This window comes from Epinephelus moara, chromosome 20 (genome assembly GCF_006386435.1).
Source record: "Epinephelus moara isolate mb chromosome 20, YSFRI_EMoa_1.0, whole genome shotgun sequence".
In the NCBI taxonomy this organism is placed as follows: domain Eukaryota; kingdom Metazoa; phylum Chordata; class Actinopteri; order Perciformes; family Serranidae; genus Epinephelus; species Epinephelus moara.
The window spans coordinates 26,178,501-26,192,710 of NC_065525.1; the positions used below are offsets into that span (position 1 = coordinate 26,178,501).

Consider the following 14,210-nt stretch of genomic DNA (forward strand, 5'->3'; position numbering starts at 1 on the left):
AGGTGTAAATATTGTATGTTTCTTTCAGATAAAACACATTTTTGACTTGTGAATGAGTCAATGGAATTTCTTGCAATAATGAAAAAATACTGGCAATCATTTTCCGCCTGGCACAAACCACATGTTTTGGACAGCTGTGAAGTGACAGAATGTCCCACCATCATGGTTCTTATAATGCCAGAGAGTCTCCCCTCTTCATATATGGCAGAATATGTCTTCTTCCAACTTGCTATGGTGAGATACATGTAAAAATGTAAGAATTTAGTCACACAGATTTGTTTTTTTCATTGATATAAACATTAATATAAAATACAGGCACATAGAAGGACATGAAATGATGGCAAATCTGGATAGCCCTGACTGACCTGAAAAAAACAAGATATAGCATGTGTATCTAGCCTTTATAATGACTGTGATATGAGCTTAAAAGTAAAGGCAGTAAAAATACCCCAAAAACGCCTAGGGCCCATAGGGTTAAAAGAATCCTTATATTAGTTTGGCTAAACTCACTGGGTCTCATTCATGAAACGTGAGCAGAACGAATTTGAGTGTAAATTGTTTAGGTGTATTTTGGCGTTCACCAATCTTTGTTGAAGTTTGCTGTTGACTGCTCCAGTAGAGGCATGTTGCCCCTGACGGAGAGGTCTCTCCAGTGTGCTCATCTACAGCAGAGAGCTGTGACTTGGAAGAGCCTCCTCCTGTAGCTGTTGTGTTTGTGTGTACTTGTGTTTATTGCATCACGATTTATATCAAACCATTTTCATTTAACTTTTTGGATGGCTCTTACAACAGAGGACATAGAGTTAACAGCATCCGTTACCTACTTCCAAGCCTTTGATATACCTGTCCCTGTCACACCACAAATAATGAAATAACTATGTATAATGAAATATTTTTCTCAACCCCACTTCACCCTTAATAACTTAACCCAAATATGACATATCCATAGTAATGATCTCCTCCATATATGGTGGTTACTGGCTATTCATGGGCGGAGATGTATGCTAATTGCTGACTAGCAAGAGCGCGCTGTCAATTTACGTTAGATTGGTATTCAGAAACATACACATGCGGCTACGAAATCTAAGTCAAATCCGAGTTTCCCGCGGGGTTCATGAATCCGGTGTAGGTTTTTACTACCAAGGTTTTTTATGTGCAAATCTGTTCAAAGATTTACACACATTTCATGAATGAGACCAGCTGAGTATTGTATTTTAATAGGCTGGGGGGGAAAAACTTACCCCTTAATTGTTCTCACAAACAGTTATGCCACTGATGATTTGACATCTACCCTAGGCTATGCAATGGACCATGGCAAGAAGGCAAAGAAGAAGCTTGCAGCTCCAGACATCAGTCTTACACTGGACCGCAGCGAAGGTTCTCTTCTGTCTGATGAGCTGGATGAAAGCACAGAGCTGGACCTGGATGACATAGACACACCTTCAGACAACAGCAATGAGTTTGAATGGGAAGGTAAGAACTTCATATCATGTGATGAAAATGAAAACAGTGTTAGCACGTAGTATCTTTTAGCCCTGTTTGTTCCTGTTTTGTTAATACTGAAAGTTCAAAGAGTAAAGTTTAGATTGACTTGATAAAGTGGGAGGTGCAAAGATGCGTGGACCCAGATGCAGTCCACACTTGTGTAACATATTTATGAAAAGATTCGCTTTCTTTATTTGTTAGCTTGTAACATAGAAGGAAGTGTGTTATCAGACCAGTCATGTATTTCCTGCTTCTTGGCTCCATTGGCATTTTCCTTTCCTGATTTTACAGCTCTGGGTAGGCAACTCACTGCCTCAAGTGTAGTTAAAATGTGCTTTGTCATTTTGTGTTTCCACACTGCTGCCTTCCTCTTTTTCACTTGGAAGAATTGTTTCCATTCTCAGCCTGGAAACAGGCTGCAGGCCAGCAACAGGTTTCTCTCTTCCTCGTGGTAAGGTCTCTCGGACAGCCCCCATTTCGCTCTGCCAACTATGAGTCAATCAACTCCTATTGTCCAGATTATGTTCTGTCTTCAGTTTGTTGAAACAAATCATTTGGAGGTTTCGTGTTTCATACACTTCATTTTCAGTTGATGTTTTTGTGCATGTCATTTTTCCTCTCCTTGAAAATTTCCCACATTTGAGGAAACAATCATTAGCAACTTGTTGGTTAGGAAGTGGTTCAGTCTGCACAGTAATGCTGCCGTTTTCAGATAGTAGCCATTTTAAAATTTGCTAACGTGCTGTTTGGTTAGCAGTCAGTCAGTGTGTGTGTTACATTTTACAAGGTATCACACATCACAGGAAATGACACAGCAAACTAATACATAGCATAATAAATTCATCCTTAAATTGGAGACACATTACGTTTGGCATTTTACCACTTAAGTGTTATGTCATGGGATTTAAAATGACTCATTTGGAAGATGATTTCATAAACATCCTACAGTCATTCCCATGCAAAATATATCTGTATGAGTCATACAGGGCTCTAAAGATGAGACACTAGTCAGTGTGTTTGATTCGGTATATTATGGAAATGGGCCGCTCACAGAGGGATCCTCAATAAAGTGTGTTGTGGTGATTTGGTTGCACTATTCACTTATTTTTTGCTTGTTGCATGCTTGATATACATGATCACTCTTTGCCTCAAGTCTGCTTAATGTGCACATCATGCAGCTACACATCCTACAAAAGATGCACAGAAGTCCTACTGGATTTCAGCAGTGCTTGTTCGACACATTAATTCTCATGCAGGGAACAATAGCAGGGTTTCCCTCAGGAAATTGTATCAGGTATTTGTAAATGCTGACCTCAAATAAAAGGGAGACATGGAGGTTGAGTTTGATTGTTGGTGTTGATTCAGAGAGGAAGCATGCCGTCCACATACAAAAGATAAAAGCAAAAAATGAAATGTAATGTTAATGGTTGTTAATTAAAATGCATGTGATTGAAAAGTTCACTTATGAATTATTGAGTGATCTGAACATTTAGTAAATGATTTAATCAAAATAGATCAGACAGCCAGGGCGTGTCGCATCCGAGCTGTGGGTTTAAAATGCCTCCTCTCCTTTAGACGATCTCCCCAAGCCGAAAACTACAGAACTACTGCAGAAGGGCGTGGAGTCAGTGCAGGAGTACTCCGCCTCGGACGAGAGAGAGGAGGGACGACGCTGGAGGGTGTTTCGTATCGGAGACCAGGAGCACAGAGTGGACATGAAGGCCATTGAACCTTACAAGAGGGTTATCAGCCATGGAGGTCAGCAGCATTAAATTTGGCACACACACATAAATACAGTCATAAGTGTGTTTATTTGAGATGATCAGTCTGTGTTTATTCAAAATGTGAAGTAAAATCATTTTGACTATGATAATAGTGTTTTGGTACTAAAATATAAATTTTTGATGTTTGATTTTTCACTGCAGGTTACTATGGAGATGGCCTGAATGCCATAATTGTGTTTGCTGTGTGCTTTATGCCTGAGAGCAATCAACCAAATTACAGATACATCATGGACAATTTATTCAAGTGAGTGTTTATTTGATTTCCCCTGGCCTCGTGAGCTAACGTGTCACAACCAGCGCTAATGAAATTTTCCCTGATTCCCGCAGATATGTCATCGGCACACTGGAGCTTTTGGTCGCAGAGAACTATATGATTGTGTATTTGAACGGGGCAACCTCTCGGAAAAAGATGCCGACCGTCGGCTGGCTCAGAAAGTGTTATCAGCAGATTGATAGGAGGTGAGTGTCAGTTTACGACAGACACAAAGATAACAGGCCAAGCCCAAGATTAAAATGTCCTCTCACTCTTTTTGTCCAGGTTAAGGAAGAACTTGAAGTCTTTGATAATTGTCCATCCCTCTTGGTTTATTCGTACCCTGCTGGCACTCACAAAACCTTTCATAAGGTAACTTTATGATTAAGGTAGCTAGATTATTAAAAATAAATATCTTCTCTGCTAACTGACATTTCCTGCTTCTTCTCTTTTTACAGCTCCAAATTTAGTCAGAAAATCAAGTATGTGTTCAGCTTGACAGACCTCGCAGAACTAGTTCCAATGGAGTATGTGTCCATACCAGATTGTATCAAACAGTAAGTATGCGCCACTCAAATACATCAGTACTTTTTAAGTTCTTTTAAAAGAAGAGAAAGGTCCTGTCAAAAGAAAAAGTAGTGTTTGCAAGCTCATAAATACAACTACAAGGAATCAATCTAGAAATCTGGTGATTTGACCCTCAGATTTTTATACTTAAGTGACGTTGTTAATGCTCAATTGTAACACTAATGAAAATATATATATATATATATATATTCCTTTGATGTGGCCTGCTGTTTTCCCTTTAATTGGTTTCCAAATTCTCTCAGGTTTTCTAGTAATGTTAAGTGTATACACAGTGTCAGCTCTGACTGATCCTGCAAACTGTAGTTGCATTTCCTCTGTAGGTGGTGCTACAGCAACACTCTGCTCTTCCTGTGTGGCCAGTGTAGACAAGATGTCGGTGGTTATGAGTCTGACTCACTTGAAACTTTGCACAATTCATCTTCTTTTAAAGCCCTAATATTTAGGAATCTCCAAAATCATAGATGCTTTCTGCCCATAAGCATAATTCTCTTACTCACACTGTGTGTATCCTGATAGAGAAGAGATCCAAAAGCAAACTGTAAATATCTAAATGTTTCTTTTGTGTAATACACATTTAAAGCATAGTGTAGCTTTGTGCACTGTCTGAGTTCTTTTAACAAGTGTCAACATTACTGAAAAAAACTGCTGCTAGATCAGCAATTGAAGGACACATTTGTCATTTTCTCGTCTTACTTTTGCTGATTCACACAACTGTTGAGCTCATGCTGTATTTTTCTTCGATGTGGCGTATCCTGATGCGAGACTTGTCCCCTCCTGGCATTTGAAAAGATATCAGCGTGAATGCATCTCATCTTATCAAATGTTTTTGCTCTTTTGGATGTCTGGTGTCTGTTGGCTGTGTTATTCTCCTTTCCTTGACTCCATTTCCCTGCCCCCCCCCTTCTTAAGGTTTGACGACGAAAAAAATAGGAAAAGCCGTAAAAGGTATATGCACTTTCACCCAGGGTCAGTCTCAGCCTTTTTTTGGTTTTCTTTTGTTTTGTTTTGCATTTCACAAAACTAACAAGGAAATGATCCATTGGCTTTCAGAAATGCACCAATACACCTCATTGTGTCCCACGTGTCATTAGTCGGATGATTACCTTCTGGCCGAAATCAGCAACTTTCCTCTTCCAAAATGTCCCACATTTCCCTCTCAGTAGATTTCGGATGTTCTCTTCAAAGCAGGCTGAGGAGCTGGTTGATTGGTTTCCAAAAATAGGTGGCTTGGTGATTGTTTAACCAACTGAATCCCATTTCTGAGCCAATTCTGTGAAGTTCATTTCGAAGTCAACTCTTGTTAAATTTGTTCTCTATTTATCATCTCACAATAATATCAGCTATCTGAATGTGGTTTTAAATGTACCTGTGTAGCCCATTTTATAGCCCAGGTACTGTCTTCAATGTGATGCTGAATTATTAATTTATGTGAAGAACAATTTAGAATAGTTTTAAGATAAATTATTGCATTTCTGATTTCTGATACCAAAGTTGGGGCATCAAGTGGCACTTACCTGCATGTGTCTCTTTAAAAACCAGGTTTAGAATGTGATGTGGTTGATGTTGGGTAAGTGTGTTCATGTTTGTGGAACAACAGGGAAGTAGGCTGTCCTAGTCACTGTGGTTTTGTGGTTGCACCGTAACCATGTCCTCACATGGTACACCCCCCCCCCCCCCCCCAATTCAGTAACTCGCCCTCACTGAACACTCGGCTTGTCCACTCTCACAGCTCTTTGCATGACTCACTGCAAACCCACTCCCTGCTGATGTTTAGCAATCGCCACAAACCTTCTGTCAGCCTGGCTCATGCACACAGAAATCTTCTGCTCATTACTGAGAAGTAGTGGGCGTGAGGTTATTAAGCTGCAGATACGTCGTGGCATGTTAGAAGATTAGAAAAGTAATAACCACGGGGTTGTAGAGGAGACTCGGTATTGCGTTTACAACACTGCTACAACTAGTTGCACTTCTCTTGCTGGGTGCATGAAGTTGAGCGGCAAACTTGCAAGACAAATGCACTGAAACCTCACACATCGACATGGAAAAATTGCACATTTTAAGCACAAAGGTTGCACTTATCTGTGCTGCAGATAATGAACGCAGCCTGTTCTCTGACATTGATTCAGGGCTTCTTCACTACATATTACAATTACACAGTAGTGCGTTTGTCTTGCAAGGTTTCAAGGGAAGTAATAACCTCATAATAATACAACTGATATTGGTGGTTTGTATTGCCCAAATGTTTACAGTGCTGTCAGTAAAAAGAGCATGGATCATATTAGGCAGAATTTGTATCCAGTTAGTGAAGTATGCTGAACATCTGGTAAGTAAAAAACAAAGAAATAGAAATGCTCTCTCACTCTAAGAAATCCCTTTGTAGTGGTGTAAAGGTAATGATTACATAGCAGGATATGAATATGTGAACAAAGTGTTAATAAGCAGTGTAGTAGCCTGTTGGTGCTTTGATCATTAGTTATCATAGCCCTGTTGGACGGCACCCCAGTCACACAGATGTCTGACGGCTGTCGAATCTGTCCGCAGAATCGACCAGGACATGCACGGCAAAGTGGAGGTCGCAGCTGCTGCTGTTCCAGAGTGACCCTGCTCGCACTGCAAGATGTGGAGGCGGAGAATATTTTCCAGCAGCCACTCTTTATGTTTATGTTCTGGACAACGTGACTGAAGCGCTTCGCATCAAGAAAGTGCCTTTTTGAAACTGTGCTGCCTGTTACATTGTGGAACTTTTTACAAGCTTGATCTTCAGCGTTTTTTTCCCAAATGCTGGCTGAAATGTTTTTAATCTTTTCTTTTTCTTTAATTTTTTTATCTACTGCTGGTATATCATGTCAAACTTAGTTACTTATTGGTGTTCCCTAGTTACTGGTGTAATCTACACGTTATTTAAGGCACTCTGTTACAAATGGTTGATGCATGTTCTGCTTTATTACATTTAAATATATATTTATATTCAAAAGGTGACAAAGGAGAGAAATTAATATATTTTTATGGTTGCTCTGATTTTTAAACTGCATTTTAGGTTCCTGACCAGTCGAGTGGCATTTCATAGAACAAGTTTTTGACAGCACCTTTTTTTTTTTTTTTCACTGTTCACTGCTGACGATCTCTATCAAAATCCTGCCTGGGGGGAATATTGTTTAATGTTTTACCTCTCACCTGAATGTGCCCTCTGACTCGTGGAGGGGAAACATTTGTGAGAGCAACAATCTGAAGCAAAGATGTTAGGTCTTAATGTAACATTTTCTCCAAGTAAAGTCATGGATCCACATCATTGTTTTGTTTTGGGGTTTTTTTTTATAACATTTGGTCACAGTTTTCTAGTGGTTACAAAAGAAATATTCAACATTCACATAATAAATACCAAACTACAAAGCAAGTACACCTTCCACTTACAGTCCACTAGATGGCATCACAAATACAGATTAAATTGAAATCATGAATAAAGGACAGGAGTATTATCAGAAATTACAACATCCATATTAATAACTTGACAATAATATAAAAATGTTAAAAACATATAAGAGAATACAGAAGATCACAACACTATACTAACAACAGCCACAGAATAATTTATAAAAATGTCATTAAGAGACATAAATAATACATTAATATGGTTGCTTTTATATATATATATATATATATATATATATATTATTTCACACATTTTACACTTTCTCACATTTTATATTTTAATATATATAAAACCCATAACAATAAATATAGAATACATGAATATGATTGCTAGAATATATTTACCCATTATTATCTATAAAATGTTAACATATCTAATACATTATAGACCAGTTCAAACTTGACAATGTAAACACACAAATATATTTTCTGTTTGACTGTTGTGCAATAGCTGACAAGGTAACTTTAAAAAACAAAAACAAAAAAACGAATAATTGTTAAACTTGTAGTTTCCTTGATACCTGATAGGAAGTAAACGGTGACTAAAGCTGTGACCTCAGCAACAGCATGTCAATGAGACGATCTATATTTCACATTTCAAATGATTATCAGCTTTAAATAGTGGAGTATTCATCCCTTAACAGTGGGTCATGGCCTAAAGCTTTGAAACGCAGAACTGACTCCATACATCTAATAGCAATATCATCAACCTCAGGGTCCATCTTATTTGCAAAGAGGTGGTGTTGTCCCAGGAGCCACGGGAGGTCCCCAGCTCCGTACACACAAACTGATCTTCTATATGTGCCAGTGCAAGGATAATACGGGGCTCCTTTTTTCACATCTCCTGCTAAATAGCCCCACTTCACCACACGAGCGAGGGCTTGCATGTCCGACACGTCGTACTTGTCGTTGGCAGGCATTGATCCAGGAACAGAGGGCATCCTCTGTAGGGTGGCCCACAAGTGCTCATCAGGGCTGAATGTGTCTTTCTCCCACTCCAAGAGTTGCTGAACCTCTCTGTCCTGCATCACATGTTTCACAAAGGCTCTCGTGACCACAAAGTAAGCATTTCCTGTGAACATTGGGCTGCTAATGGGTGGAGGACTTTTCTTTATATCCGTCCTTACTACAGAGTCCGTTACATTGTAGTGATACAGCCAGCGGGTTTTCTTGTGGTCATTTGTGGCCTCCGTCTCCATGCTGTTTTTCCCATTGAGGACCTTCAGTGCCTGAACCATCTCTTCATTGGTTTTGATGGGGAAGTCTGTCCCACAGGTGTTCAGCAGGTACCTCCACTGGACGTTTGAGTCCAGCAGATCTTTCATGCAGTTCAAATCTGCCTGCACTCGGGACCATGAGGCATAGACGACTCTTTCTAATTTACTGGCAATAAACACATTAGGAAAGCAGGAAACGATTGCCTCCACAGCCTTCTGAAATTCTTTAGAGGATTTCTGGTCCACATGCACACAGTAGACGTTCTGAGGAGTGTAAACAGTTCGTAGAAGTCGCTCAAACATCTCAATCTTGTCATGGATCACCATGGAGTAGGCGATGGGAAAATCCTTCTCCTCTTCACTGAGAGGCTCTGTGATGAAACCTCTCTTGTCAATGTAAGATGGACAGTCCTTTGTCACGTTCAAGTAGAAGTCCTCCGATAAAGGTTTCTGTCTTTTCCTGGATCCCAGAAGCACTTCTAAATCATCTTTCTTACCGTCCACATTTCCACTGATGATAGCCAAGCAGCCAGGCATGTCCACAGAGAACTGCTGTGGTATTCTCATATCAGGCAATGAGTGCCTGTTGGAGCCAGTTTCCCAAAGGACAAAGGTAAGGAACATACCCATGAGGAGGAGTGATGTGATCCTCAACCTCTGCCTCTTAAACAACTTAGCGAAAGCCATTTCTCTTGTCCGCAGGTGGCTTTGTCTTAAATGTAAGTTACAGATTGACTTGGCTCCTGTATATGAGCACAAGTAGAGTCAGCCCCCTAAGTAGGTGTGTCAAACTGAGGTGTGGGGAGAATGTGTTGAGCGTCCTCTATCCTAAATAGGATGTGACTCACTGCACGTCCTGGTGGATGTTTCAGGATTAATGTTATATTTGCTGAGTGTCTCAACAGTATAGGTTAAGCCTTTGAACACTTTCATATGTCAACAAAGGACTTGTTTCAGCAAAGCATTCCTGAACTGTAATCATTAAAATCATGCAGATTTCAATTATTATACATGACACTGGTCAGGTCTGGGGCCGGAGCAATGCCAACACAAACTGTCACAGGTTTCCTTGAGTGGTAACATTTCACCAATTATTGCACTGGAGACAAAAGAAAAACGTATCTATAGTAGAGCTTTTTAAAAAAAAAAAAAAAAAAAAAAAATCTTGCACAGAGCAACTTAAGTTAAGATTTTCCTTAAAGAGTTAAGGTTTTCTTGAGATAAAATTGGTTGCACAAAACATCCTTAGTTTTCTCCTAAGGTTTCCTTAAAATGTTTACTTAACGATTTAAGTTTTTCTCTTTGTCTTGGTCTTGTAGACTGTTGGACCGTAGTAACCAAAGGACAAAACATAGAGTACCTCTGACTCCATCTGGCTGAGTTTATGGAGATAAATGAGAAAACATAAGGCTTCCTGACGGACACGCTTAATGATGAGCAAATAATTTGTGCTGTGAATGTGACCAAAAGTTAGTTTATGATTGTGACCATCTGGAGTTGGATCACTCAACTTTCCAAAACTGCTCTTCCAGTCCCTTTACAATTAATGATTGCTCTGTGGTTTTATGCAATGGGATCTTTCCAGTCAATTGTTGAAGAGGTATTTCATGTAAGCCTTACGTGTCATACATAAGGAACAAATTTAAAGTGTTTTGTTCAACCAGCACCAGCTTCTTAAATGTGAATATCCTCTGGTTTCTTTACTTTTCTATGACAGTAAACTGAATGAAGCTCAGCGTAAGTTCAATCAGGAAGACCTTGCTGCCCTCATTCATTCACAATTCTCCCTCTTCCACTCTTCTAGCTGTCCTATCGTAATTAGCCACAACCTCCATCAGCCAATCAGGTTGTCACTACAAGATTTTAAATCTGTTCTCTTCTCTGCCGCTTTCAGCTAGTCTGGGCTGTTTTGGTAAGGAACCGGAACCAGGGCGAGAGAGACAGGATCCGGAATTCGATAGATGCGCCTTTCCGTCAAAATAAAAGCACCAAGCTAATAAATGCGCCTTTCCGTCAAAATAAAAGCACCAAGCTAATAAAAATGCGGTGAAACTTTTTAATTTAAAAAATATAATTTACAAGAAAAGCCCCAAGCCATTAAGTTAACCTTTTTCTTTTATTGTAAATCGATGGTGCGCCAGAATTTAAAGTTTTACTTTGGTGAACACTTTTACTTTGGTGAATTTGGTGAATTCCGGATCCGCTCTCTAGACCGGAACCAGAATCCAGACAAAATTCAGAGTGAATGGAAACCAGGCTCTTCGTACGTGAAGAGTCTGGTGATGCGAGGCTACTTTCAGCTGTCATTCTAGGCAGAATCACCGCCCCTCTTCCACCCCGTTCACCTCCAGCCGTCGTATCCAAGGTCAAAGACAAACCTGAAGACTCATTCCTCTACTCATCCGGATCATCAGCACCCATCCATCTTATCCTGATCTCTTCTTCACTTCCTCTACCACCACCAGCGTCTAGACCCCGGGGGGGTTCCCTAATTGGCTACGGATCCATCACCCTCCTTATAGCTCACCATCTCGAAGGGGTCTAATCGCCAAAGACTTTTCACATTTTTCACATTTCTCATGTGCACTTGTAATTAAAAATTTTCTTTCCAAAACTAAAAACGTGTCTCTCCTGATTGAAATATCTTTGGCTTGTGGACAAAACACGAGAACGCTTAAAGGCTCTCTAAGTCTTCCTAAGCTTGAAAAGTTTTTGTCACATACAGCAAACATCTCCTCACAATCCACTAGCTACATGTCCTTTGAATATACTGTGAAAAAGTCCGGTCACAGCCTTTAACATTTTTCAACAATTTTTTTGACATCTTATAAACCAGACAACTAATAGATTAATCAGGAAAATCATGGTCAGAATAATTGAAAATTAAAATAATTGTTACTTGCAGCCCTAGTCTATAGTAGACAATAGGCCAGTCAGCAATGTGTGAACTGTTTGCTACAGAGACTGAAAACCTATTTGTACATATGAGCCTTTTACTGATAGCTATTGTTGTTCTGAGTTGCAGCATCTGTCTTTGTAGGGTTTAATGTCGAAAAATGCTCCATAAGGTAAAAAAAAAAAAACACTTTAAAATCCTACAGATTCCTTTATAGCATTAAAAACTCATTATCACTGGAGCAACAATCAAAGATAGATAAAAATGTCGTAAGCTAATATTTGATTAAGCACTTAATTGCTCCCAATAAAGCAGATTTGCTTTACCAGAAATGGGTGGCTATGGTTTGCTTTGACTGACATTTCCCTAGCAACATAAGTAAACATCATTAAATACTGCTACAAACTGACTGGAAGTATGTGACATTTATTTTTACAAGGAGCCAAGACAAAAACACAAATACAAGAATTTCTAATGTGAAATAACCAAAACTATTCTAACTTTGTCAGACCCACGGTAAGAAGCTGACTGAGAACACGTTGTCATCTTTTGCCATTAAATATTATTACTATAATAATTAACTAATATGGCACATAGCTTGTAACAATGAGCACGCCTTTTCTGAGAAGTATCGCCCGGAATAGCAGACTTTGTCCTTTAAAGTGCTGCCCCAGTCACACGTCACACATCCCTGAGGTGAGGCATCTGCAAACACATATAAAAACTCATGATATGAGAACTTGCGTAAAAGTGAATGTCCAATATTGACCCGCTGGACGAATATTGACCACAGGTGGATAGGACATAATCAGTGAGATCAGAGCTATAATTAGTGGCTCCTTTGTCTGTATCTGTGCAGGTCTGACAACTGGTGTGACACTGTTTGCAGATGTCATTGAGTTGATAGAAGCAGCGTGGAAGAAGAAACATACTCAGAGAAAGTTTTGGATCAGGGGATAAAGGGTGAGGATAAAATCAACAGACCATTAACAGAGGTTGTGTTTCATCACAAAGTAAATACTGTATGTTTAGGACAAAGATGGAGCCTTCAGCTTTGTAGGATAATGGGTGACGCAGAGTTGAAGAAGACGCAGGTGTCCCGGAGAGCAAGTGAGGCAATCTTTAGGCGATGCTTCGGTGCAGGTGGAGCAGACGTGATCACAAGGCAAACAAAATTACATACATATAAAAATACATTAAACCTTGTATACATTGGCTTCTACAGGTTACAGTCATGCCATAAAATCTTGGTTAAATTGCCACTTCCTCATGTCGTCCACGGCACAGTGACAGCTAACTAGAAGACAGTGGATCCTCTGCTCTGAGCATCCAGCCGGAAACAAAACATGAAGGTTGTTGGCTATCTTGAGCTTCAGGACGTAAATGTGAGAGGCATTCAATGAATAATTTAAAAAAAAAAAAAACAATTGTTCACAATTATTTTGAGATTATACAGAAAAAAAAGCTTTATGGGATCCTACTTCCGATGTCTGAGCATTTTTAAGACTGATTTAAGACATCTGAATGCAGATCAAGATCTTGTTTTTAGATTAACAAAGATCCTGCCGTAATGCTTTTTAAAACTTTTTAAGGATCCACAGGAACCCTAGTATACACACACACATGTGCTCTTTTGGCACATAATTAAGAACAGGGGGGAAATTGATTTACATAAGAACTGCTATTCAAAAATCAATTTCTGTAATAATGTTAGTTAAAGTTACGTTGACGAAGCTGAAACTGGGCTCCTCTCAGCGCCCACACTTAAATATCAATAGTTTTTCTTATTAAAAAACATTTTAGAGGCTGCAAGGACTGAAATTTTAAGTTCTACTATTTTTTGCATGCAACTTTCCATGCATGCAAGACAGCACATAAGTTGACAGTTTTCAAGGTGTATTTAGGGTATTATCTTCAAAGATGAGTTGATAAAATGAGTCAGAAGCTCAAATTCCATCAGTTATAAAGGTTAAAAATAAACCTGACGAGTACCTGAAGAGCTGATTGTTAGGAAATGTGTAGTTCTGCTTTGTTGTATGGTTGAATAATAAATGTACTTTTTAAAAATCAGCTTCTCTGCTGATTTTCTGTTCAATTTACACCCTGAACCACTTCAGTATGCAGCTGAACGATCAGGTGGAAAATGCTCACAGTGAAAGTATTTGGGACGGCACAGGTCTGGCATTCATCGTTGCCCGGCCCCTCACAAGAGTAACAGTGCTGGGAGGGGTGGGGGAATATATTGATACTGCATAGTATTGTGATATTTCGTGTGGCAATATTGTATTGATACACGGCCGCCAAGTGTCGATCTTTTATAATCTTACTATATAATGATGAAAACTCTGTCTGTGTGTGTGTGTGTGTGTCTGCTCCACGTTTTTCTCCTCACTGACTTGGTCAATCCATGTGAAATTTGGCACAGTGGTAGAGGGTAATGGGAGGATGCAAATGAAGCAATATTACATCAATTGGCCAAAGGGGGCGCTATAGCAACCAATTGAAATTGCAAACTTTGAATGGGCATATCTCATGCCCTGTACGTCGTAGAGACATGA

The 14,210-nt window shown here is 39.4% G+C and overlaps 2 protein-coding genes across 5 annotated transcripts in view; one reads left to right on the plus strand and one right to left on the minus strand.

Moving 5' to 3' along the window:
- The window catches only part of bnip2 (BCL2 interacting protein 2), a 12,707-nt gene extending 5,311 nt beyond the window's left edge, over positions 1–7,396 (plus strand). The window contains exons 4-11 of one of the 4 annotated variants that reach the window (XM_050072547.1): positions 1,297–1,473; positions 3,061–3,243; positions 3,411–3,513; positions 3,597–3,728; positions 3,808–3,894; positions 3,981–4,079; positions 5,020–5,076; positions 6,652–7,396. In XM_050072547.1, the coding sequence (XP_049928504.1) occupies positions 1,297–1,473; positions 3,061–3,243; positions 3,411–3,513; positions 3,597–3,728; positions 3,808–3,894; positions 3,981–4,079; positions 5,020–5,076; positions 6,652–6,709 (896 nt within the window). In that variant the 3' untranslated portion in view covers positions 6,710–7,396. Of the gene's footprint in view, positions 1–1,296; positions 1,474–3,060; positions 3,244–3,410; positions 3,514–3,596; positions 3,729–3,807; positions 3,895–3,980; positions 4,080–5,019; positions 5,077–5,649 lie in introns of all 4 variants that reach the window. The other 3 variants (XM_050072551.1, XM_050072548.1, XM_050072550.1) reach the window with 3 other exon arrangements.
- LOC126407555 (beta-1,3-galactosyl-O-glycosyl-glycoprotein beta-1,6-N-acetylglucosaminyltransferase 3-like) lies at positions 4,998–9,506 on the minus strand. Its single transcript, XM_050072552.1, has one exon. It carries the CDS (start codon positions 9,441–9,443, stop codon positions 8,154–8,156), a length of 1,290 nt encoding a protein of 429 aa, XP_049928509.1. The 5' UTR covers positions 9,444–9,506; the 3' UTR covers positions 4,998–8,153.
- Positions 9,507–14,210: the final 4,704 nt, after the last annotated feature.

Excerpts from the sequence above, each read along its gene's own strand:
- LOC126407555 (XM_050072552.1), bottom strand. The coding sequence starts at position 9,443 with ATGGCTTTCGCTAAGTTGTTTAAGAGGCAGAGGTTGAGGATCACATCA.